Source organism: Camelus dromedarius, chromosome 2, assembly GCF_036321535.1.
Source record: "Camelus dromedarius isolate mCamDro1 chromosome 2, mCamDro1.pat, whole genome shotgun sequence".
Classification (NCBI taxonomy): domain Eukaryota; kingdom Metazoa; phylum Chordata; class Mammalia; order Artiodactyla; family Camelidae; genus Camelus; species Camelus dromedarius.
In genome coordinates, this window is record NC_087437.1 from 120985406 (window position 1) to 121010712 (window position 25307).

The 25307-nt window shown below is 60.9% G+C and overlaps 2 protein-coding genes across 8 annotated transcripts in view; one reads left to right on the forward strand and one right to left on the reverse strand.

The window, feature by feature from the left end:
* Positions 1 to 4408: 4408 nt before the first annotated feature.
* CFAP410 (cilia and flagella associated protein 410) lies at positions 4409 to 13354 on the reverse strand. Of its 2 annotated transcripts, XM_010997677.3 has the most exons (7): positions 13130 to 13308; positions 11694 to 11712; positions 10262 to 10308; positions 8763 to 8992; positions 7802 to 7973; positions 6961 to 7051; positions 4409 to 4826 (listed from the first exon to the last, which is right to left on the reverse strand). In XM_010997677.3, the coding sequence occupies exons 1-7, from the start codon at positions 13204 to 13206 to the stop codon at positions 4695 to 4697; spliced, it is 768 nt and encodes a 255-aa protein (XP_010995979.1). In that variant the 5' UTR covers positions 13207 to 13308; the 3' UTR covers positions 4409 to 4694. The 2 variants fall into 2 exon arrangements, with proteins under 2 accessions (XP_010995979.1, XP_031316589.2); XM_031460729.2 differs by lacking the exons at positions 8763 to 8992; positions 10262 to 10308 and having other exon boundaries at positions 13130 to 13354.
* A 4600-nt stretch (positions 13355 to 17954) lies between these two features.
* Positions 17955 to 25307, forward strand: part of TRPM2 (transient receptor potential cation channel subfamily M member 2) — a 50159-nt gene continuing 42806 nt past the window's right edge. The window contains exons 1-3 of one of the 6 annotated variants that reach the window (XM_031460733.2): positions 17955 to 18183; positions 22991 to 23265; positions 23846 to 23934. In XM_031460733.2, coding sequence (XP_031316593.2) covers positions 23101 to 23265; positions 23846 to 23934 — 254 coding nt within the window. In that variant the 5' untranslated portion in view covers positions 17955 to 18183; positions 22991 to 23100. Of the gene's footprint in view, positions 18184 to 19372; positions 19534 to 19955; positions 20122 to 20656; positions 20836 to 22990; positions 23266 to 23845; positions 23935 to 25307 lie in introns of those variants that run through there. The other 5 variants (XM_031460732.2, XM_031460731.2, XM_064476557.1 and 2 more) reach the window with 5 other exon arrangements.

Sequence of the window (25307 nt, forward strand, 5' to 3'; positions counted from 1 at the left end):
ACAGTGCAGGCCCCAGCCCCTCGCTGGCCTCTGCCAGCTAGGGCATGTCCTCCCAGGCCTGCTGCCGCCTTCCCGGGGCCACGCAGCCCTCCTCGGGGCGTGCCCACACTGGGCACACAGGAGGCTGCCTCCCAGGCTGGAAAGAGGGACATGGCGGAAGGGTGTTAGCAGCCACCCATCCTGTGGCAAGGAGGCCAAGGCAGAGACTGTGGCAGCTGCAGGAGGACCTGGGTGTCAGGGCCCAACCCTTGCTCAGCTCCTTTGTCACCGCTTCCTCTTATCAGCCAGCCCCTGGGCTCCCCAAATGAAGGGTGTGGTCCCACCTGGACCTCAGCTCTTCTGAGCTCCTGCTGGCAGAATTCTGATGGCAGCAAGAAGGTCTCTGAGCCCAGGGAGGGGAGCCCCCAGCTGCCTCAGCCCTGATCCTGTGAGGCCTATCAGGGAGGGCTGGGGTCACCTGATTAGGGCAGGCCCACCATGACACTCCCTTTTGTTAACTCAGTGAGCTGATTAGGGGCCTTAACTACATCTGTGAAACCCCTTCACCTTGGCCATAGAAGGCAGCATGTCCCTCATGTTCACAGACTGCCCTCTCCCACTCAAGGTGGGGTTCATGTAGGGTGTACACACCAGGGGTCCAGCAGGACCTTGGGGCCACCTGGGATCCCACCCCCCACAGACAACAAGCCTGAGCCTCACTTGCAGGAAAGCATGTGCCCAGCAGTTTCTCAGAACAGGGTGGGGGTGGGGTGTGAGGCCAAGGGCGCAGCTGAGGGAACATGGCTGGGGAAGGAGGGGAGCTGCCGGCCCAGGAATGGGGTGAGCCAGGAATTGGGCATCACTCCCCGGCTGCCTGAGGCCAGGGCAGCACCCTGGGAGGGGCCGAGTGGGGTCTGCTGAGTACTGCAGAGCTGGCCAGGTGTATACGTGGTCGAGAGAGCAGAGGCAATGATCCCACCTGCCCTGGGAAGCAGCCCAAACCCCACGGTTCCTACAGCCCCCATTCAGTCCTGCTGGGCTGGGGCCGCCTGGCTGGGAGGAGCAGGAAGACCTGAACCCAGAGCCCCTCTCAACCCTGATGACTGCTTGAAGCCCAGGGCGGCCCTGATGGGCAGCTCCCCTGAAGCCACCGTGCCCCGTGTGCGGGAGGGCGAGCCCTAGGGCCCGCTCCAAGCCTGGTGTCCACTAGGGATGCAGCCAGGGCAGGCCGACCACAGATGCATGTTTTCCGTCTCAGTCCTCGCGTTGTCTCACCAAGCGAAGTCTCCAATTTCAGGCCCTGGAAAACACTGCTATTTCTGTGAGCTTTGCAGGGGACGCCGCCCAGGAGTCGTCTTATGGGGGTGATGGAACCCTGAGCAGCACACACCCAAGCAGACGCTTGCGCGGTCAGTTTAATTGGAGCCCTTTCCTGTACTGCTGGCGGCGGGGCTCGGCGGGTGCTGGAGAGCATTTCTGGAAGGCTGCCCCAGAGGCTCCAGCGCACAGGTGCACGCACAGCACGACTGCGGGGTGGGGGCCCACCCCTGAAGGCCTAAATGTGGGGGGGGGAGCCCCTCAGACACGGTCCCAGCCCCCAACAGCCCGGCCAGGGGACATCAAAGCCTCATGCAGCACGTTTGTCTCAGTCGGATGGTCCAGTGAGGGGAGCTCACGTGTTGGGGTGCTCACTTTGCAGCCTCACCCATCGGCCGCATGGGGGCAGTGCAGTGACAATGTTTCAGCTTTCCTACCTGTTGACATCCTGAGGGCTGGCTGACACAGACACTGCACCCCTGGCCAGGCTGGGAGTCACAGGTTTGTGTTTTCCGACTCTGCCTTGCCTGCCAGTCCCTGGGGACGGCGTGGGGGAAGCTATGGCCGCCCCCCTCCCTCCCTCCCTCCCTCCCTCCCGTGATGCTCTGACTGGCAGCTTTTGCCCTTTATGTAGAAAGGATATTTCCTCCTAACAAAAAGTGACAGCCTGCAGGAGCAGAAGGATGCCGACTTCCCAGAGACCAGGCCCCTTGTTGAACAAGGGTGAACTCAGGACAGGGACAGCGGGGCTAGACCGAGTGCAGGGTCCTGTGTGCCCGCCGTCCCGGCTGGCTGGGCGGGCCACAGGGGCACAGGGGTGCAGGCAGGCCTGACCCTCATGCGGGCCGCACAGGCCAGCAAACCAGTCCCTTTGCTGGGAGGGTGAACGCGTGGCCCGCATCTCACTCAGTGAGGCCACCGTGAGTGTCCACTCCTAGCTGGGCTGGGTGATCGCCACAGTGGCATCCTGCTCAGTGTACCCTGTGTTCCCGTGCCCTGTGGGGCCTTTGGAACCGCAGGCTCCCCAGGAAGACACTGAATCCTGGGTCCACTCACAGAGTTCTGGAGAACCACTGTCTTTGGAGAAACCTGGCTGCAAAGATTCCTTGTTTCTTCTCTAATTTCCCAAGTGATTTGATTCAAGAACCCCCACAGGGAGCCTGTGAGCACACCACAGCCCCCTCTGGGGACGGGGACCCCCACGAATGTTTCCCGAGGGGTGACCATCAGAGAGAAGTTCCCGTGTCCTCCTGCAAACAGGGCGGCCCTGGGCACGGGGGAGATGAGCAAGCACCTCCCCCCACCAGAAGGCTCCTTCCCCCCAGCCCCTCCTGAACGTCACCCCAGAGGGCACTGCGCTGTGCCTCTCCCCGGGCTCGGAGCTCACCTCCTGACCTGGGGGTCGGGGCAGAGAGGAGGGTCTGTGGCTCAGGGTTGGGGTCCCCACCCACCCAGCAACTGGGCACGTGGGAGGCTCCAGTGAGGGGGCAGCGGCCACCTCCCACCTCCTGGCTGTGGTCATGCTGTGGCCTGGCCCACTCAGTGCCCCACGTCAGGTCAGGACCAGATGAGTGCTGGATCCTGCAGGGCAGCACACTGGCTGCTGGCCCGGGTGACCTGCCGGTGCGGCCTGAGACAGAGCGACACCCTTGTTCCTAGGCAGCAGCTTCGTAGGGAGGACAGGACGCGTCTGGCTCGCCTCTGGCTGCACCGACCAGCATTTCAGCTGAGCGACGTGCCCTGGGTCTCGGGCCAAGAGAACACACACACACGGGTGTACTGCCAGCGCCCACTCTGCTGGGGAACCCCGCCTCCAGGGTCACCTGGGGGGACGGTCAGAGCAGGGATTGCGACGCGACCCTGTTAAAAGACTGGAAGCCCCGGGATCCGGGCCAGGCCGGATCTGGGTGTACTGTTCTCGTTCAGCCTGAAGGCTTCAAAGGGGCACCGGGAGAGCAGGCAGCTGGGAGCGGAACCAGCAAGGTGGCTGGAGACTCTGGGGAGGGAGTGGTGAAGGCGGAGGGTGGGGTGGAGGCAAGGGGCTGAGGTGGGCAGGTCACCCCATCAGGGGTCCAGTTCAAGGGTCCCGGATGGAGGCGCCCCAGGTCGTGGGGCGGGGGGAGGTGGATGCGAGCTGTGCCCAGTGGGTGGGGAGGGGGAGGGTGTTGACGCAACATCACCACCCCCGACTCATTCGCAGCAAGACGGGCTTCACTGAGAGTGTCTGGACCCCACAATTACAGGAGAAGGCCTGTGCACGGGGCTGGCGGCTGCTTGCCAAAGGTGCCCCGAGTGGGACGTCCCCTCTTCCCGCCGTAGGAGCTTGCCCCCTGCCCTGAGACCTTGAAGGGCCCCACAGGTGGCGCACTGCCTTCCCCGGGGTTCCCACGAGGCCGGTCTGCGACTACCTTCCACCTCGTGACGGCTGCCCCAGGAGGAGTGCTTCTCCACCCAGCCGCTGGTGGGCTCCCAGGCGCCTCTGCCCCTGGCTCCTTGGCACGCTGTGGTCAGTCCCCCTTGGGTCTGTGCAGCCCTCACACACCTGACATGCCCTTGCCGGACACAGATGCTCCCCGACGGCAGGGCGAGGGGGTGGAGAGACACTCGCTCTGCCACAGGCCCCGCCGTCCAACCCAGCAGGAGCGGCCCTCCCCAAGCGGCTCGCAGGTCACCCTCCTCCCCTTCTGCCGGGGCACGGGGGGGTCACCACCCACAACCTGGGCACCACGGCAAGGCTGCGACTCTTCCTAAAGGAAGAAACGTGGGACAGTCTCTGGAAGGCTGTCCTTTCCCACGCAGCTGCTTCTCCCGTGGCCATACCTGGGTCCCCAGGCAGAAGCGCGGCCTGTCCGTCTGAACCTTCTCACACAGGGGCAGCGCAGACCCTCTGCGTCGTGCTGGGCTCCCAAAAAGGGAGACAGAACGCCCCCAGAGGTGGCAGGCAGCCTGTCCCTAAGGCTGACGTTGTTTTGGGAGCCTCCCACAGTCCACAGACATCCACCCCGTGGCCGAGCCAGAGAACTGACACAGAAAACACTCCTGAGCGACGGCTCTCCCCTTTACCAGGAACGTCCAGGCCCCGCCTGGCATTTGGGAAACGTCTGCTTCCAAATCAGCCTTTGGGAAAACATTTATTACGGAGAGTGGCCGCCAAGTCCCCCTTCAGGGAGGCCACGGCAAGGTGGGCCCTGCCGCCAAGGAGGGCACAGGGGCGGGTCCGCCCACTGGCACCTGCCTTCCCCGCGGCCCCCGTCCACAGCGAGAGCTCTGCTGCCTGAGGACGCAGCCCCGTGTGCTGGGGCGAGGCCATGGCTGTGCCTCCAACCCCCAGGTGCTCGGGAAGATGCTGGCCTGCAGCACAGGGTCCTGGGAGGAGGGCCTGGCAGCCCCGCCCAGAGTCACTCCACGTCCTCCTGCAGCTCCTGCTTGTGCAGGGCCTGCAGCCTGCAGACCACGGTCTGGTGGACGGCCTCCAGCCCCTCACTGTCCAGTTCCCGCAGCAGCAGCAGGATGGCTGTCAGGATGTTGTTCTAGGGGCACAGAGGGTCACTGGCTGAGTGCCACGCCTCCCAGGTGGGCTGCCCACACCCGGACGCGTGGGCCTGGCCAGCAGCATGCGTGCATCTCGGCCGCACAGCCTTCAGGAGGGGGCTTTCCAGGCAACGGATGGAGACTTGGGAGGACTGAAGTCACAGCCGTGGCACTGGGAGGGCGCCCACTGCCTGCAGCGACTTCCTACAAACTGACTTACCTCCTGCTCCAAGCCCCGAGGCCCAGAGAGGCTGAGTAATGGGCCCTCAGTCACACAGCTGCTCAGTGACAGGGCAGGGGCCAGAGCAGGTGCTGGGCAATGTGCTCAGACGCGCACGTGCTCAGGTGTTTACGCACAGGCGTCCACATCTCTACACCCGCTTTCCACCTTCACTCGAGCAGGGCAGCGTTACAGTTTCTACTAGGAAACTTGGGGGAGGATTTTGCATGAAGGAGCTCCTTGAGCCGATCCTCCTTCTGGAGTGAGAAGACACGGCCGCGAGCTGGAGCGTGCACACACACAGCCACGTGACCATGTCCGCTCAGAAGCCTGCCCAGGGCACTAACCCCTGGCCACTGCGATGCCCCAAGGCTCCAGCTCCCTACAAACCTCACTGCCCCGCCCCCCCGGCCCCAGGCCATCAGCACCTTGCACTCAGAGGCCTGCAGGGGCTCGCTGCCCCCCTGGGCCCCAGCCTGGCTAGATCCTCGAGGGCAGGGCCCTTCCGTTCTCTGCTTCTGGAGCAGGCGTCCCGTTAACAGGTGTAATAGTCTTTTGTCTTTATGGAAAGCACAGCTCTGAACCAGTGTTTTCAAGCTCTGGCCCACTCTCCTGTGCAGACACCCCATGTGCAAGTGGGGGTGGGGGGAGCTTCAGGCCTCATCCCACCTACAGGGCAGACCTGCCACCAGGATGGTATCCACTTCGGGGCTCCTCCTGTAACGTGTGCAGGGACCCTGAGCTGCCCCACGCACCACCTCCCTGAGGAGAGTGTGGTCCCGAGGCGACAGTGATGGGCTGGACAGGGCCGGTTGGGGAGACCGGCCTCAGGTCCAGCAACTGCTGCCTAGACTGGCCTTCAGCCTGTGGTCACAGCTGTCTGCAGGCCCGTGGTGACACCTCCAGGTGGGGCGGCCCTCCCCAGGACGGGGCCTCAATCCGCCCCCTCTGAACCTCCCATGAGCTCCCCGTGCATTTCAAGTGGTCACTGACATAACAGGTGAGTCCCAGCCCGTGGCTCTGGGCAGCCCCCCGGACTGTGGACCCCACCTGCATGAGACCATGGGGGGGTCCCAGCACCCAGCAGCTCTGGTCAGGCAGAGCCAGCTGCTGCAGCAGAGGCTGGGGGGGTCACGGCCCCCCAGACCCCGGTTCTGCTCACACAGCCCCCCATCCCACGTGACCAGGCGGTGAGGCCCCCCATGCTCCCCGCCAATGACCCGCTTGGGCTTGGGCTCGGGAGCCCCTCCGGCTCAGGAACTGGAGCCCAGCCTGCTGGGGCGCAGGGGCACCCAGAAAAGCTGCTGTGTGCCAGTTAAGAGGACGCACCTGGCGAGAAGTGGCCCCGTCCTGCTGCCCTTGAGCCTGGAGCAGGGCCATCTCGTGAGCAGGGAAAGGGGCCAAGCACAAGCCAGAGTGGCGCGCGTGGCAGAGACCTTGGCGGGACCGGGTCTTCGACAACGTCCCCCAGCGGCCCCGTGACCAGCAACTGCTGTCCCTGCAGGGAGCCTCTGGAGCCGCAGGGCCTGCGTCCCGGTCCTTGCACGGTGAGGCCACCCCGCCCTGGCCAGGAGGGCCCCCACTTCTAACGCCAGGCTGGAGGCCTCTCTACAGGCAGCACTCTCCAACTTTAGGTCCTGCCACAGCCACGCTGCCGAGCCCAGGACGGGCCTCACACGGGCCCTGGGGGCAGTGGGCGCAGGGAGGCCCGGCTGCACACTCAGGCTCACCCTCGCTGGCCACGTGCAGCCAGCCTGGACCTGGAGACATACACTGGACCCGGACGGCCTGCTTCCCACCCTCCGGGGCCTGGCTGTGCACGGCCTTGTGGCGTCTCCAGCCACTGTCCCCCGCCCTCAGCCCGCAATTTCCACATTCCGGGCTGGGGAGCCAGCGGCCACCATGATACTCACCCTGTTCTTGAGACTGCTTGCGGCCTCCCTCTGTGAGAAGGACGGAAATCGGTCCCGGGAAGGGGGCTTCAGGCCGAGCTGTCCCTGGACGCTGCTCGGGGGAGGACAAGGGGCGTGAGGCCCGAGGAGCTCGGGGCCCCAAAGCCGCACCTTTCACACAATATCCGCAGGTCCAATCCCAGAGCCACGGAGAGTCTCACTCCTCAAAGTGGACCCTCACCCCATCCACAGGGACTCCCACTCTATGACACTGTCTCTCGAGGGATGGGAGCCCCAGACACGAGGGGAAGACAGGACTCACTTCTCTGACCCACAGGGTAACCTCCCTGCACCCAGAGCTCCAGCCCCAGACACGGAGAAGGGCCTGCAACTGCCCCTGCTGGCCATCACCCACGGGCCCTCGACGTGCAGGAGAGCAAGACAGGCGGGGTCATCCGCTAGTGGACACTCAGCCAGGGGTCTGCTGTGAACAACAGTCTCCACCACCTTCCCTGCATTTAGTTTCTGCTCAGAAATGTCCGTGACAGTCAGTCAGCTGCCCTCAGAGGCCGCCAAGCCACAGGAGGTGTGCCGTGGGTCAGGGAGGGCTCTTCCTTGGCCAGCACACCCCGCTGGCTCTGGGGGTCCCTGAGGCTGCACAATGGCTCAAGCAGCCACTGGGCTTCCCTCCTGCCCCGCTGGCCCTGCATGCCCGCTAACCTACTGCCCTGAGTCCACAGTCCCCGCGGAGGGCTGGTTCCACACTCACACAAGTTCCCTGCCCTGGGCCACGGACACCAGGCTGGGGCCACCTGGATACCCCCTCCCCTTAGTCCTAGAGGCACAGCCATGCTGGCCCCACCTGGCCTCCTCCTCACTGAGGCTCAGCAGGTCCTGTGACGTCTCAGTGGTGGCGTCCATGGTGCTCAGCGCATATGACAGCTCGGGCTGGCCGTTCCCCGTGTCCTCCTGGCTGGGGGCGGTGACCTCCTCTCCCTCTATCAACGCTCGGGACACCTCCTCCTCCGTCACAGCTTTGGGGGGTCGGGAGAGGGACAAAAACATCAGTGGCCTCACTGAACTGTGGCCCTGTCACCCCTTCAGTGTTCAGCACAGACTGCTTCAAGGAAGAGGTGTCTGTCTGTGCACCTGATGGCCAGCTCCCTCAGAACAGAGCCGGGTCCCAACACGGTTGCATCTCCGCCCTGGCAGGTGCCAGTGACTGCTTGCAAAGCTAAATTCCAGCATTTGCCAAAAGCCATAGGGAACCCTGCCCCAAATTGAGACAAATTTTAAAAAGGAACAGAATACGCTGTATTTCTTCTATTTCATTCACATACGGCAATTTCCCTGAAGTCTGTTTATATTAAAGTTGTTCATCTGGGAGAAAATCACTGTGTAAATAAGACAAAGGTCAGGAACCAGCACAGAGAGTGTCAGCGACGAACCAGAGAAAGGCACAGTCCCCGGAAGCGGGCTGGACTCCCCCGAGGCAGGAGCGCGGACGGCCCACACACTTGGCCAGCTGCGTGCCGTGGGTGCCGGAGGAGACGCAGGTGAAAACGGCAGGGAGGCGGCGTCTCCACCAGGATGGCAACCCCGAGCCGGAGGGCGAGGGGCGCTGGGCACCGCCACCCCTGGGGACTGGCAGTGACGCGCCCCGGGCTGCGTGGATGAGTGTCGAGCAGAGGGGGCGTGGCAGGTGGAAAGGAGGCGCCGCAGCTCAGCACCTCCAGGGCAGGGCAGAGAGACGCCCTGGCCGGGCGGCTGAGACCCCCCACCCCGACCCGGGCCGCGCCAGGCGCCTGCCAGGGGACACGTACCCTGGTTGTCGAGCTTCTGCAGCTGGGGCAGGGTGCGCAGCACGGTCATGCGGTAGCGGTGGGGACACGCGCCGCAGCACGGGTTCCCCGCCAGCCAGAGCACGCGCAGGCGCGGCAGGCCCTTCAGGTGGGAGAGCTCGGCCAGGCTGGCGATGCGGTTCCCGCGCAGGTACAGCTCGCTCAGCTGCCGGCAGCGGCTCACCGGCTCCAGGGAGGAGATGCTGTTGACGCTGCACGGAGGCGCCAGTCAGCGCGGCCGGAAGCCCCCGACAGCGGCCCGGTCCCCGACACAGGCAGGGGCACTGCCCGGCCTGCCCCACGGCCCCCGCCCCAGTCAGAACCGGCCACAGGGGCTCAGGGTCCAGGAAGGTCCCAGGCCGGGACAAAGCTCTACAGGGGACGGCCTGCAGCTGCAGGTGGAAGCAGCAGCGCCCACCCCGTTCAGGCCTCGGGGCGTCAACATGGGGGTGCGAGGTCTCCACCTTATAGGACAGGAGGCTGAGGCCGCCCAGACACACCCCTGTGCCTCACAGTGAGTAGCAGCCAGAAAAACCCATGGCACACGTAAGCTCCACGTGACTAAGACCTGAGCACTGACCTTCCAAACCCCGTGTGCACAAAAGACACAGCTCCGGGCTTAAACCATGAACATGTCAGACAGGACATCACCCAGCCACCAGGCAGGGACCCACAGGCTCCAACTGACAGAGCGGCGTCATCACCCCCCCACACACACACCCAGACAGACCGCTGAGAACACCCCACCTCACAGGTGGGGAAACCGAGGCCCAGACCGGAGCCTGTCGGGGTGGGCTGGGGGTGCGAGAGCACGAGGTGGGCGGCAGGGCACCCATAACGTGACCTCAGAAGACGCAAAGAACAAGCAGAGGGCAGCTGGGGACAAGCAGGGTGGCTGGCTGTGTGGTGAGAAGGGCAAGTCACAGGGGTCCGCACAGAACAAGGGCCACCACCCCACAAGCAGGCGAGTCCCGGGACCTTCTGAACTGCCTGCTTTCCTTGCAGACCTTCAGGCCCTGTGAGGGTTTGCCTGTGGGGACCTCACCCCGGCCTCTGGCAGCACAGCCCCCGCCCTGGGCCCAGAGTGGGCAGGAAAGAGTTCAGGGGGGGAGGGTGCGCCTCCCTCCCCCTGACCCCCCAAACTCCCCAGCGGCCTGGAAGTCCAAAGGCAGTATTTGGTTCATTCAAGGTTTCCTTAATTTGTTAAAATGCTAACGACTGTGGAAGAGGAGAGCGTGACGGCCCTGTGATGCGGGGAAGCTGGCCGAGCTTCGGGGCGGACGCGGCCACGCGGGGGGCTCACCAAGGGAGACAGGCAGGGCAAGCAGGGCGAGTGCCTCCCAGGAAGGAAGGCGGGGCCGAGGGGCTGCAGGCCCTGGCCGGGACTCTGGGGCGACTAGCAGCCTGCGGGAGGGATCTGGGCCTTCTCCTCCTCTTTAAGCCCGGTGACTTAAAAGTGACGGCCGGTGGGTGTTGAGTACCTGAGGGTGACCACTTCCAGGCTGGGCATCTCCCGGCATATGGAGATCTAGGGGGAAGACAGCGTGGTTGCCGACATCGCTGCTCAGGCGCAGCGGCATCACACCTCTCCAGCAGCCCACGGAGAACCTAGCTGGAGCCGCCGGCAACCCCACGTCCAGGGCCTGAGAGGGGTGGCCTCCTTCACCCCAGCGGGAGCACGCACAGCTCTGCCCCACGCCCCTCTGCAGCCTAGACATCCCCCCAGCTGATGGGAGAAACTGGCACCGTCTCTACAACTTTAAACAGCACCATTACCACCAAACGCTGCAGCCATCGACACGGAGCACCCCTAATCTCAGATGCCCTCAGAGGACATCAGCAAGGGGCTGCAGTGGACAGAGAGCCTGTCTTCCTTCTGTCCCCGACACACACACAGAGAACAAAGGACAGAAGCCCCTTCTTGCCAACGGAGCTATGCCAATAGGGAGGCGGGCCTAGAACTGGGTCTCAGACCACAGTAACACTGACTCAGTGGGAAAGAGCGGTGGGGCTCAGGCTGATTCACGAAGCCCCCCAACCTGTCAGGTTGATAAGCGGTGCAGCCCCAGTCTGTGTGGCTGCCAGACGCCAGGCACAGAGTCACATGGGGCCCCGACCTCAATAAGCTCGCCCTCTGGCCAGGATGCTCATACTTGCAACACAAGTGTTTTCTGCCACGGTGCTGCTTTGTTTTGTTTGTTTTCGCTGTTAACATATGCAGCATTTCAGTTAGAGTATGAAGCGGAATCAGCTCTTCTGGACAGCCCAGCCACTCAGTGTTTCCAACTTTGTTTTTCAGGAAAGGTATAATTCAAGTTACAAAACAGAAGTCGCTTAGAACCAACTGATTGGCACCCAGACTGTGTGCAAGTTGGTGACATTCATCCTAGGAGTGAGAGAGGAAGGGGGCGGCGCATTCACAGACTCACAACTCAGTTCAGCTCCGCACAAGCTGCGCCCCCACCCCAGCCCTATCTCTTCCTACCGTTGGTGGGGGCAAGAGGGAGGACAGGGTGAAGCTGGACTGACCAAGAGGACTTGCTGAAGTGAGGAACCTCCTCGGGGACGTGAAGTCCAGGAACCTATAAAAAAAGACCCCAAGCCAAATGCACTGCTCCTTAAAGGAAACCGAGTCCCTGGGGCTATTCCCCAGGTCAGAGCAGGTCTGCATCTTGGAACTGCTCCCTCCTCTGCACAACATAGAGGCCCTCCATCCACATGAGAATGTTTGAAGGAACTTCAGAATAAACTTGGATACTACAGAACTTTTCTTTTCATTAGCAGCGCTGCCCTACAAAAACTGCTAAATGAACAAAGCAGACTGGGGCCAGGATCGGATGAGTGAGGTCCGGTCACCTGAACAATCCTCTTGGGGACCAGGGACCATTTGGAGGTGATCAGCACAATACTTACATCTGTGAGGCGGCTGCCCCTGGGGAAAGAAAAGACATACATACTTTTACTTTGTTAAAATTGAATACATAAATTTAAAAACAAAAAAAAGTTCCAACAATTAATGACAAACGTCTATAAACTTTAAGAGTCTTTGATTTCAAGGACAAAGTAAAAGCAAGCTTTCTCAGATAACTGACAAAGGGGCCCCAAATTGTTTCTTAGCTGATTTTGGACAAAACTATTTGACACTAGAGGGCTACTTCTCAGACTGAGGAGGGGCAGAGGTTGCGCCCTCTGAAGCACACAAAGATGTACTCATTCTGAAGGCTGCTGCATAGAGGGATAATTCCCTCACTAATGTAGATAAACAAGGGAGCCTTTGTAAGAGGCCAAGTTCAAGGGCTCAACATGCAACTTATGAGACACACTTCAGAAAGCCTGAAATAGGGCTGTTGTTCCTCCCTGCTGAGCGGAAGGGTGACCTCCTTGTGCAGAACAAAGACGTGCATTATTGAAAACAAAGGACAGGGATGTTGTGGCCAAAATACCAGATGTGCAGGACAAGGAGAAAGGCTTTTTAATGAACAGGCAGAGCTCACTGCAGTCAGTCTGCTGACACCAGTGGGAGGAAGGTCTGCTTCTGGCCGAGTGCCCCACTCCCCACCTGCCCAGTTTACAGAGGTGCGTGGAGCCGTGTTCTGGGTTCCCAGTGACCCCGTGTAGAACTTGCAGGTTTGGAAGCACTTCTGTCTTTCCTTGGCTCAGTTCAGCCTGGCTGCCCTGCCTTGGATCCTGCACTGACCCCACAGCACCTGTATCTTGACCTGTCACCTCCCAGACAGCGAGTCACTCAGGGACAGCCCCCACACCTCTGCCCCTGGCAGGTGGGCTCAATTACAAAAACATTTACTGAAGCATTACTTTGGAGTCTCTGCTCCCTTTCTTTACCCTAGAAATAGTGTCAATCATCTTGATCTCCCACCTTATTGCTGGCAGTTTCAGAAATGAGACTGTCCACGGAGTGCACCATCTGCCCCACCAAAGCTATCTAGAAGCCAAACAGCCAGCCTTCAACCTAAGTCCCAATATTTCATGCAAGGAGAGGTGTGGAGCCTTGTGTGAAACACTACCACTCAGGAGGGGTGCAAATTCTGGGATGATCTTTGTCCAAGGCCACCTGAGCTCACAGCACCTCTGGAGCAGACCGGCCTGGGGCAGGGGCCGGGAAGGGGAGGTGGCAGTGCCCCCTCTACCCCGAGCCCCTCTACAGCCTCCGCAGACCCTCCTCGGTCCCGCCCCAGAGCAGCGATGCCGGGCAGGGGTCCCCGCTCCAGGGCGGGGGTGCTGGGCTGGGGTCTCGGTTTCTCCGGCAGCTCTTCCCGGCCCTACTCCAGGGAGGGGGTGCTGGGCAGCGGGGAGGAAGCGCGGGGGCGACCACGGCCTCTGGGCCTCACCAGCAGTTGAGCTTCCGCACGCTGTGCAGCTCCGAGGCCTTGGCCCGGGACAGGACCATCTTGCGCGTCAGCTTCATGGCGGAGCGCCGCCTGGACCACAGACCCCGCCAAGCTCTCCAGCCACCCGCTACCTGGGAGGGTGTCGGCTCCGCGGCGGCGCGTCTCTAGGGGGCGGGGCCGCGTCGTCAGGGGCGGGTCCTGGCAGACCATTGGCCACCAGTGAGGCGGCGGGCAGGCGCGTGCGCACTGGGGCCGCAGGGCTCCCGCTCCCCTGCGTTGGCTTCGCCTCCGTCCGCCGCGCCCCGGCCCTGGGGCCGCGCGCCTGGTCCCGCGCTTGCTGGGCGTGGAGACGCCGGGCTCTGACGTAATTCTGCTGCGACGGGGTGGGACCTGCCCCCAGCCCCCAGCCCCGAGCGTTTGGAATGGTGGGCTCTAAACTGCCCTGAATTACAGAGATTTAAAGCATCGAGAGGAGACAGCCAGGGCAGTCCTAGGGCTGTGTTGACCCCCTGCCCCTCAGCATTCAAGGCAAGGAGGCGGGGCCAAAGGTGCGGGCCAACCGCGAGACCTCACGAGTACTGGAACATTTTAGAAGTCAGAGGTTACTTGGGCGGTGTCCGCTGGAAAAAAAGGGCGTCTTAAAGGCTGAGACTTGTGTTTTATTCATGGCACCCTCCTGAGGACTCGGGCTGGGATGCGGCCTCCCGGAGCTCCGAGGGAGCTCTGAGGGACGGCCCCGAAGCGGCAAGGTAGAAGCCAGGATATAGGAGTTTTTGCAGCAAAGACCAGGTGGTTGGAACATCAAAAAATGACTGTTAACTGAAGAAAACGAGACTTCTCACGTCAAGGGATTTAGCACTTTTCTGTGTGGGAAAGTGCAAAGTCTGGGCTCTTAGAAATTGTTCCTTTGATGTGCACCTAGCTGTCCAGGGCCCGTGTTCTGTTCCTCCACATCCTGAGTCCCCTCGGGGGCACCGCTGGGGGTGGCTGCAGAGGCCGGGCTGCCCGCTTGTCTCCCTCCTGAGTTCCCTTGGCTCACCGGGGCTGTGGTCATGGGTGATGACCTGATGGCCGCCGCATCCTTTGTTTACTGACATGGCAGGCAGCTTTTCGTTCACAGCAGCACGGTACATTAAGACAGGTATGTGGGATCTCAGACCTGTTAGAGGCGACAAGACCAAACTTAGCCTCCTAGGGGAGCTCTCTCCACTAGGCCCTGGTCCTGTCTTTGGCCTGCCCAGCCCAGTCTTAGCAAAGATCCTGCTAAGTCACCCCCACCTTTGGTCTCTGATCGCCCTCATCATCTGATTAAGCTCCTCGTTCCCCCAAGTGGTATCTGTCTTCTTGGCCTGTCTTTAGCAACATCCCCTGCCCTTGAAGTCTCTTAGTAACTTTCTATCTATGGACCCCTCTCTCATAAACCCCCCTTTTCCTTGTTGAACTTGGAGTTCAGCCCAGTCTCTCTCCTCTAATTGCAATAATCTGGAGTAAAGTCTTCCTTATCCTTTTAACATATGTCAGAATAACTTTTTCTTTCACGGAGGTCAAAGGTTGCTTTCCCAGGACATCACAGCAACATCTGAAGCCCAGGGTCCCGGAGGCTGATGGAGGACCTGCCTGTAGGAGAGGCCCGTGGCAGGACGAGGAGTGGTGATTCAGTGGGGGAGAGTGGGATTTTGCTATAGGACCTTCCATCCCATCCAGCCCCACCATTTTTGTCGTAAAAACGATGTAAGGAATTGGAAAAAGAGAAAAGCACTCCCACACAGTAGTTTAACAACTGCTGTGCGCTCTGTGTTTTGTCCTGGGCGCTGTGTTTTGCTGGGACATGCAGTGTTGTGAAGAGTTTATCAGTCAGATTCTCGCCCTGAGACCCATCTTCCATGCCTGGGTTCTGCCTCGGGGTGCGTGGGCCCAGCAAGAGTCCCAGGTGAGTGGAACCGGGTGTGAGGGGGGTGTGGGGCAGGGCGCAGAAAGCTGGAGCACAGGTGGCCCAGTCCCCCATGCCGCCTCCACCATTGTACCAGTGCCTGTGGCCACACGGGGGCTCCTCTGATCAGCTGGTAAGGGTGGCCTGCTCAGTGTGTGGGTGGAAATGGACAGAGCTGCTGGATGTCTCTCTCAGGTGGCCTTGGAGGACAGAGGTGAAGGCTGATGCCTGCAACAGCCAGGTATTGGCCTGGGACTTGGTTTGACCCCGCTTGCAGGTCCCTAAGCCTGTTACTCCTTCACAAATGCCAGCAAGAGACTGACTCCTGGGTCAGAGACAAAAGTCAGTTTATTCCTCATGGCTTTGGCACATTTGCATCAGTTCCCTAACCCCTGAGTTTCATGGGAGTAACGCAGGGGGCTCGGTGGATGCTTGCTGCACACGCTTTCGGGTGCACAGGAATACCAGGAAGGAGCAGAGGGCTCTGGCTCCACCCTTTTCCAGCAAGCAGTGAGCAGTCCTCATCTTGGTCTAGGGGCGATGTTCCCTCAGCTCTCACGGTTACCAGCTGTAGGAACAACCCGAGGAAATGGCTTCACAGCCTTGGCACATAAGCAAGATGCGTAGGTGAGCAGGAGGTCCCGGGCCCCACGTGGAGCGCCTCCTCCTCTGCTCTGTGTTGGGGGAGGGCACTGACCACAAGTGGATTCACGGGAGGGCAGGAATGGCCTTACCCTCTGATAGTGGGCTGGAAAGAGGTAAGACTGGAGAATTGGGGACAAGAAGGTCTGGAAGAGGCACTAGGGTGGGCCATAGTGTGAAGATTCTCAAACCCCACACTTAGGCCACTGGGGTGTCCAGCACAGATGAGACGCTGGACAGCCCGGGAGGGCAATGCCTTAGCCACCTGACGGCCATCAGCCTCTGTCCTCAGCCAGTCCAGTGCTAGCTGGTGATCAGGGAGGGGGAGGCCGTTGCGGCTTGGACAGAGGGACGGGGAGACGGGACTGAGATGCACCTGGGCAGGACAGACACTCTCTCGTTCTGGGTTTGGCTTTCCGTCCCGGGGCCTCAGCCAGCACCACGGTTTGAGGGCTCACTGCAGTTTGATCCACCAGCACAGGGTCCCGTGCAATAGGCAGCTGATCAAGGGGCCAGAAGATCCTGAGAGATCTGGCCCCTGCCCACCTCCCCTCATTTCCTGCCACACTTGCCGGCACACTTCACCAGCCACCATGGCATGCCTCTTGGTCCTCAGACACACAACTTGAGTTCACCTCAGGGCCTTTGCACCTGCTTGTCCCTGGGTTCAGATGCCATTCATCAGATTCTTCCAGCTCGATCCATTACTTCCTCCCAGCCCAGCTCAGAAGGGCCCTCCAGCCTGGCCTGACACCAGCCCCGTTGTCTCCAGCTCCTGCCCAAGCCCCGCCCCCCTACCCTGACTCCTCAGTGTTTATCATGACCTGAGGTGGTCTCTGTTGTTCTTCCCCTGGACTGTGGGTCTGAGCACCTCCTTTTCCCAGAGCCCCAGCCCCTAGACGGCCTGCCTGTGGTGAGGCTTCAGGAAACGACTGTGGGCTGGCTGACCGAGATGCATGCAGGGTCTGCAGAGGCATTCACATACCAGCCCTGGCAGGTCCCGGAGTCCCCACTCCATCATCTCTGGGGAGTGAGGAGGTTTCCTGCCACACTGGGTCATGAGGACTGCAAACAGACATGGGGAGCCTGACATGTGGCAGGAGGGAACCTGCTAAGTGAACGGGCCTCCCTGCCCTCCCCATTCCTCCCCTGCCAGGTGACCCTGGCCAGTGCACAGAGTGGTCAGGACGGATGGACTCTGCAGCAAACCACAGAATGGACTTGTAGCAGAGAAGAACGGCCTGTGTTTATTCATTTTATTCAGTGTCCTGAGAGATTGTTCAGACGTGGGGTCATTTCCAGCTTTGTTCTCCCCATGGTTGCTGTAGAATGAATGGGCCACCTGGCCCAGCTTTCTGGGCGGGCCCGTGGCACTAGGGTGGCCACAGTCTTCACACCCCTGTGCAGCACCACCATGGCCACTTGCTCCTGTGGGCAGTCCTTTATGATAAGATGCTTCTGGAATGCAGGTCATCTGCTGACCTCGGAAGTGAAGTGATGAAGGACAACAACGTTGTTCCCCGGCCCGGAGCCCACTTCTCTTGGTCCTCTCTCTAGACCAGGGTTCAGCAACGCACAGCCCACTGGCCAGATCCAGCCACTGCCTGTTCTCGTGAATAAAGTTTTATCGGCACACGGCCAACCCGCTCACTGATGTTTTGCCCGTGGCTGCCTTCTGGCTGCATGGGCAGAGCTGAGTAGCTCCAGCGGAGACCATCACCTGCAAAGCCTGAACTAGTTACCCTCTGGCCCTACACAGAAGACGTCTGCAGCCCCTGCTCTAGGCTCTGGCCATGTTGGCCGCACCCTCCATCCCTCAGGCCCTCCCTGCCTCCCTTCATTCTTCTCCGAGGAGCCGGCAACCTGGCTTCTCTGCTCTGGTGTATTCTTCATGACCAGAGTGGCCATGCTCACGGATCAGATCTCTGTCTTTTTCAGGGATTGTGGCCTTCTGTTGCGGCCAGGGCTGGGGGCTTTGTATCCTGGACACGCTGTCCGCACTATGACGCAGTCCTCGGCCTTGCCTTCCCTTCTCTGAGCTTGAAACGACCGTCCATCCAGGTCGGCACTTGCTGTCTCTGCTGCTGGTTCCTGCTTTCTGTTCTGACGGGAAGCCTTCAGAATGGCTCTTGCAGGGTGTCCAACAGATGGAATGTGGCCTTCTTGTGAAACATGTGGTTCTTTAGAAGGGAAGGAGCCCCATGGGGACAGTGTGGGTACAGATGTTTCATCAGAAGCCTGATTCATGAAATACTTCACCTCAAGCGATGTTCCCATGGAGGCCCTGGGATACTTAGAAACAAAAGCCAGCCCGTCCGTGCCTGTCCATCGGACGGATCTGCAGTTACTGCTGTCTTGTGAAATATTAACTGTACCCCGTACGCTTTCCGTCAGTGAGATGGCTCTCGGGCCAGAGGGCATCAGGGAAGGAGCACTGGGTGAGAGTCTGGACACAGCTGCCCACAACCAGCCACGGACACGGGTGGGTCTCCGCTTCCTTTGCCTGTTCACTGGGGTCTCAGATGCCACTTGCGGCAGGCTCACTCCTGGGCGGCCACTCACTGCTTGCTGGGCCCGGAGAACGCAGCAGGGCTGGGCGGGGGCTGTGCCCTGCAGCGTGCGGGCCTGCGGGCCGGAGCCGGGGCACGAGTCCCACGTTGCTGTTCTTTAATTCCATGCTGCCAACCGCTTTGGAGGAGAGGCTCCAGCTACCTTCACGTGTATCATAGTGTTTTGAAAAAACAAAACAAACCAGGGCTGTACAAGCGGCTCTGATGGGTCTCACACTTTTCCCAAGCTGCTCAGAGACCTCCCAATAGTGGGGGAATGATGCCGGGGCCACCCTTTGGCCGGTGGACCTGTGGCGCTGCCAGCTGGCTCCTAGCAGAGAGCAGGGGCAGGTGGGGGCAAAGGGCACTCCAGAGGAGGGTGCTCTGGGCAGGTGTCTGGACACTTGGTCAGTGCACTCAGGGGAGGAAATGAGGGGTCAGTTGGCAGCCCCTGGGCCTCGGTATCAGAGAGGCAACGGGACCCTGTTCACTTCCCTGGGGGCCCAGGAGTGGCTGTGGGGCACTGTGGGCTGGCAGCCTGGAAGGAGAGGGCAGAGAGCCTTTGCAGGGTGAGAGAGTTGTGGCCAGGGAGTTTGGACCTTTAGGGAAAACTGAGAACAGGTTTTCAGGAGTCAGAACTCAGTCCTCAGTCCTCCAGCCAGGAGGGTCGAAATCAGGCATTGTGGGGCCCAGTGGCCAGCACCTGCCAGGGTGATGCTGTGTGGTCACATCTTTCCCGCTCCTCCTGCCCCTTTTAGTCCTGCCTTACCCGGAATGGTCTCCTGGCCTTGGGTCCCCCAGGAAGATGGCGAGGGCACCGGCCCGCCGCTGGGGGAAGTAGCTCCCCAGGCCCCAGGCCCACGGGGTCTCCCGCCCCCGCTGACACAACCCCTGCCCAGCTCCGGCCCTTCCCGCGGAGAATCGCTGCACGGGGCAGGCGCTCTCCGTAGCCCCCTGGGAGGAGGTATCCCCTGGGAGGCGGACCCACAGCTCGCGGCGGGAGGTGGGGGCGCTCGGGAGGTCGGCCCGCGCTGGCTTCGGTGAGAGTGTCTGGCTCCAGCCGCGGGCGCGGGACGCGGCGGGCTGCGCTCCCCGGAGCCGTGACGCAGAGCGCATTGCGGGGCGCCGTTGGCCCGAGATGCGGGCGGCCCCGCGGGGCCAGGGCAGCCGTCCTGCGCAGCGGCGCGGGTGACGCGCGGGCGCGGGTACCTCTCGGAGCAGGTACGCGCGCCGGGGATGGAGGACGTGCGGCGACGAGGCGGCGGGCGGCGCTGGAGCGGAGGGTGCGCCGGTGGGCAGGGCTGCGGGTCGGGCAGCGGGCACAAGCAGAGCGCAGGCTGGGGGGCGGGAGCTGGGGCGCGGCTGGGGCTCCGGGGCGAATGCGGGCTCGCGGGTCTGGGTGAGCCGGGGCGCAGAGGGGTGGGCGCGGGCTCGGGTGCCGGGTGCGGGGGTGCAGCCGGTCTGTGGTGGCGCGGAGCGCAGGGACTCACGCAGCAGGGTGCGGGCATCCGCCGGGCTGCGCCGCGGCGCCGCGACAGGGCTGGGTGCGGTCTGACCAGAGCGCCGAGCCCGGTCGTGGGGAGCTCAGGGACTTGGCCATTTCAGGCTCTTGCTCTGAACTCCACCTACCCCCCAAGACCTCATGGCCCGCTTCTGTGGCTGCTACTTCCTTCTCCCCTCACCCGCATGTGGCTATTTATAGTCTGGAAAATGCTTTCACAGCTAGGATTTCAGAGGATGCTGGAGCCAGAGCAGCTACAGGGTTTAGAGAAGTAGAGAGAGGGGTGCACATCCAGCCGCAGCCAGTGTGCCCAGGCCAGCCCCACACACACAGTCCAGTGTGCCTGGCCAGCCGGGGCTTCTATCTCCTGGTAAGTCTTCTGGGCTGGGGTGGGCAGGGTACCAGGAGGAGCCCTGTCTTCCTGAGCCCCTCTGGTCCTGATTTGGAGGTCACTCGTTGCTCCTGCTCATGCCCCTCACTCTGTAGAAGCACCGTCACGGGCCCCTCGAGGATCCTGCTAGGTGATGTTTATAGGTGTGCGTGTGGTGTGACTTGTGTATTCAGGCCTATGTTGTAGATCCGCCCCCTCACCCCCGGAAGTCACTTACTTTTAGAGTTTTCTCAACACACCCATACTAACTGCTCGTGGAAAATTTCAGCTGTGAAACGGGGACAAATCTGCTTCTCGATGATTTGTGAAGAGAGCAACTGATGATACGATTTAGGGGAGAAGAACCCTAGGAAAGGTTGGGTGGGGGACTCTGTAAGCTCATGGTCAGCCCTGGGTTTCTGGACTGTCCCAGGGCCTAGACTGTTGGACAGGGGGACATGGGTGGGGAGGGTTGGGGAGCTGAGCCCAAGATCGGAGGGGTGCATGGCAGCTGCGACCCCTCCTTTGAAATCATTCTGTCCCACACGCCCTCCCGGGGCAGGGCAGCCCCTGATCTCCGAAATGCCTCAGGCTCAGTCTTCTATTGTGTGGACATGGGTCCCGGCTTCTGTTGAGATGACCGGTGCGTTCCCCCAGCTGGATGAAGGGCTCCCAGCTTCCTGAGATGACCAGCCACCCCTGCATCGTTACCAAGTACGGCCGCCCCCCCATCCTCTCTCCTGCACGAGCTTTCTCACCGCTTTCAGTGTCGATAGGCCGCCCAGATCTCTAAATTCTGCATCCTTTTTGATGAACAGTTCCGTCTTTAAGCCCTCTCTCTCTCCCTGCATTGCACTGGGAGCTTTCAGGAGAAGCCAGTCTGTATGTGCATCTTTGGCTAGCTGTTTCCTCAACCAGATTCCACTTTCGTCATTTACAAGTTCTCTCTTCCACAAAACACCAGTATGCGGAACCATTTGGCCACGCTCTTTGCCCCTTTATAACACGACTGTTTTTCCTCCAGTTTCCAATCACACTGTCCTCCTTTCCATCTGAGATTTCAGCAGAATGGCCTTTAGTCACGTTTCTACCAGCACCCTGCTGGTGACCACTTAGCTCTTCTCTCAGGAGACTCCTGTCTGTCCACGGTCGGGGAGGCTTTTTCCAGGGCCCCTGCCCACCGGACTCTTCCGGCTCTGCCTCGTGCTCAGCTCCAGAGCTGCCTCCCCTTCTGCGGGTGTTTGTGGCTGCAGCACCCGGTCCTGCTGCCAGCGCTCTGTGTTATCCTGGCGCTTCATGTGAGGGAGGTTTAGCTCCCTTCCTCTGAGCTGGTGTGGGCATCTGGGGGGACCCTGGCACAGGGGCAAGCGGGGAGGGAGGAGCCCAGGGGGAGGAGCGAGGGCACAGAGGAGGGGTGGCCTGAGCCCTGAGTGCCAGCGACCAGGTGACTCAACCCCAAGGCCCAGCACTGAACTGAGTGGCCCTGAAGAGTGTGGGCCAGGTGGGCCCGGTGGACCCGGTGAGAGCTGGGCGGGCGCCTCCCTTCCCGACGAGTCCCCTGCATCCTCCTGGTGCGCGGTGACCACGTATTGCAGCTGGACGATGCTGTGGGGGCGGGGGTGGGGAACTTCCCCCTCCAGCCCTCTTGGGTTCTGGTGGCTGGACTAATCGTAAAATTGACACAAGACAGGTTAACAGGAGAAAAACAAGCCTGAATTTGAATTCGTGTGCCTGGAGGCCCCACAGAAGTGAACCCTAAAATGTGGCCAAAGGAGCAGCTTTATACTTTTTAGACAAAGAAACAGCAGCTGACATTGGGTTTTGCGTGCCCGATGACTGAAGCATCTGAGCGGTCTGGGCTCGGGGCCGCCAAGGAAAGGCGTCACGAGGGCGGTTTGCCCAGGCTTCTCGGCCTGAATCCCTGTCTCTGGCGACAGGGTGTCCTTCTATGTCCTTACACATGGGGGGTTAGTTTCCTGCTTTTAGGGAGACGGAGAGGAGGGGCAGGGGTCCCTCTTGTGTCGGCCATTTCTGAAGTAACTTTAAGATATTCAATACGCCTTTGAGTCATGTTTTGGGGCCAGCTACGCTGGGCCCCAACAGCGGGCAGAGAAAAGACTGTCCGGCAGTCACTGTCACGTGTGGGAAGAGGATGTGGCCAGAAAGGGCTCCAGGGTGGGGGTGGGGGAGACCTTGTGATCTGCTCTCTGGCCAGGCGGCCCCGTTCACACCCTTGGAGCAGGGGTTGGGGGGCTGCCTCCCTGGATGGTACCTTTGGTGACATGGGGTGACATCAAGGGCGACGTCACGGGATGTCACCCATGGGCACCCATGGCTCCAGGGAAGGCCTGTGGGGTTTACACGTGTTTGTCTTCTCCCATTTGTAAACTGCTGCTTCCTGGGGCCCCGGTGATGGAGAGCAGGTCAGAGCCAGAGGGAAGGGCTGGAGAAACGGAGACCTGTTGTGTTTCGAGGGCCTGTGTCTCAGAGCAGAGAGCCGTGCCCCTCCCCATCTTTTTTGGAAAACAAAATAAGTGAATGAATGTCTGGGCACATGAGGCTTGGACCCCAGAATGTGCACCATGTGTGACAACCGGGCAGTCCCCCCCTACCCCGACCCCCTGCCCCATCCTTGGGCTCGTGGGCGTTGCCAGGCATCTGGGAGTGGTGGGGTGGGGCTGGCGCTCTTTCTCTGGTGCATCACAGTGACTTGAGTTGTCCTGTTATGAATGGCTCCTGGGCCCCTGGGATGTGCCAGTGCCTCGACTGCCCAGTGCCCGATGGGGACCGAGCTCAGGCAGTCAGGAAATTGTGCAGATGGACACGTGGACGGGCTACCCATGAGGGAACACGTGCCTCATCCCCCCAGCCCCTTGCAGTGGTCCCCGTGGCCTGCCTCCAGACCTCTCAGCCTCGAAAGCTGGAGAAAAGCCCGTCCAGAGGGAGCGGGAGCTGTGGAGCTGGAGCGGGGCCGTTGGCATGGAGCCGTCGACGCGGAGGACGGCTGGCTCCAGGCAGGAGGAGGGCTTCGGGGGGCAGCCCAGGAAGGTCGTCAACGGGGGCATGGCCCCCCACCTCCGGCGGAGCAACAGCAGCCTCTGCAAGAGCAAGAGGTCGCAGTTCCTCTTCGGCAACTGTGACAAGGTAGGTTCAGGGTCGCTGGGTGTGCTGGAGCCCTGGTGGGGCAGTCAGTGACCGGGGAGGACAGAGCCAGGGGCTCCAGCCCAGGGAGGCTTTGGGAGGGGGACTCGGAGGGAGCACTAGGCAGCCGGGTCTGTGCCCCGGGGGCCACTCCTGTCCTTGGTCTGATTCCAGAGTGCTGGGCAAGTCCAGGGGTCCTGGAGGCCCTCCTGGAAAGCCCACACTTCACATCCTTCATCTGACAGGGAAGGTGCGGGGCACCAGCTAGGTCCTGGGCTGGCTTCGTGGAGAGCCCTCGGCAGATCTGTGTTGGAGAGATGCTGGAATGTCACAGTATAACCTGTAAAGGGCTATGAAAATCCCAGGGCCCAGGAGGGAGTGATTCCCCAGGGTCACGCCTCCCTCCGGGGTCCCCACCTGCGGGCTTCTGGCAGGTGGTGGGGGAGGGCTCCGTCCCCATCTCTGAAAAGACCCCCGAGCTGTGTCAGGGTGCACAGGCAGGTCTGAGAGGCGTGGGACATAAGCTTCGGGATAGCGTTGCTCCAACTGCCTGAGGGTCTCCAGGTGCCCTTTTCATCCTCAGCAAGGAAACCTGAGTTCGTGGATTCCTAAAAACATCAAGAAGAAAGAATGCATGTACTTTGTGGAAAGCCCCAAGCTATCTGATGCTGGGTAAGTGGCCTGTCCTGTGTTTACGGCCCCTTCCCTGTCCCCATGCGGGTGGCTGATCAGAGCAGAGCCGACCGGGGCCTCAGTGGGGGACAATCCCGTGTCTCTTTTGGCCTAGGGTGCGTTTCCACGTCCCCCACAAACACAGCGCTGATTCGAGTTTGCGTTTTCCCTCCGGGCACAGCCTGGTCGGTGCTGTGCCACAAGCCAGCCTCACTCTTTCTTGCGTCCGCTTCTTTGTCACCTGGTGACGCTGCCTCCGCCATGGAGCCCTCCCTGACCAGTCCCAGACGTAACCTCTCCCTCCCGCCCCCACTCTGTATTTCTTTTTTATACCAGTTGCCGACGGCACTGCAATTGTGTGGTTTTGTGGTTCTCTCTCTTGCGAGTTCTGAGCTCTGACCGAGGATGTGTCATTTTATTACTTTCCCGCTGGACAGATAGCTAGCGTCCAGCTCATGCTGCTGGACGATTCAGAGAGGAAGAGCGTCCTGCGGGGAGACAACAGACGAGGGCTGTGATCTGAAATCAGATGTGAATGTTCACCAGTGATGCTGCCTCTGGGGTCCCAAGATGCACCCAGGCTGTTATCACCAAAAGCACCCTGTTTGGGGGTTCACACTCCAGCAGGCTCCTCTTGGGATGAGAGACCTCATTTCTCCCCGGGAAGTCGTAGGAGCAGAGCCTGAAGTTAGAGACAGTTGCCACCGTGCTCCAGCGGACAGCCTCAAGGCTGGTGCCCTCCAGTGTACTTGGTGGTACAGAGTTCAAGTTCTCACCCGTCGTCCTGCTCATATGCACAGAGTGTTTTGCACTGAGGTCTTTAGTTTTAGGGTTTTTTTTCCCTTTGTAATGAATCTTATTTTAATGGAGTTACTGGGGGTGGGACCAAGGACCTCATGCACGCTGAGCATGCACTCTACCACTGAGCTGCACCCTCCCCCTAGTTTTGGTTTATAACAACAGCCTCAGAGACTTGTGGTACACAGCTTCCCATGCAGAAATTGCTGGTTTCAAATCACTTTGAAGACGTTTTCTATGGAATCTGGGTCTGGCTGGTAGGGGTCCACGGGTGCCAACCATTGAAGCCCAGCCTCCTTTCCTCTGAATTCTGAGCCAGTGGAGAAACGTTGACAGGGGCCTGTGAGGGTTGAGGGTGCAGTCTGTATTGGAGGCAGGAACGGGCCCCCTCCTCGTTCAGTGTTTCTGTTGTGCTTTGCAGGCCTGGCGCTCGGCAGGCTCCGAGCCCAGAGACACCTTTATCAGATCAGGGCTGAGGCGAGGGGCAGCCAGGCTGTGGGGAGTGCGCCGTCACTCGGGCGCTGCTCTCCCCGCTCCTCCTGCACCTGTCCCGAGGTGCTGGCGCCAGCGCCCCG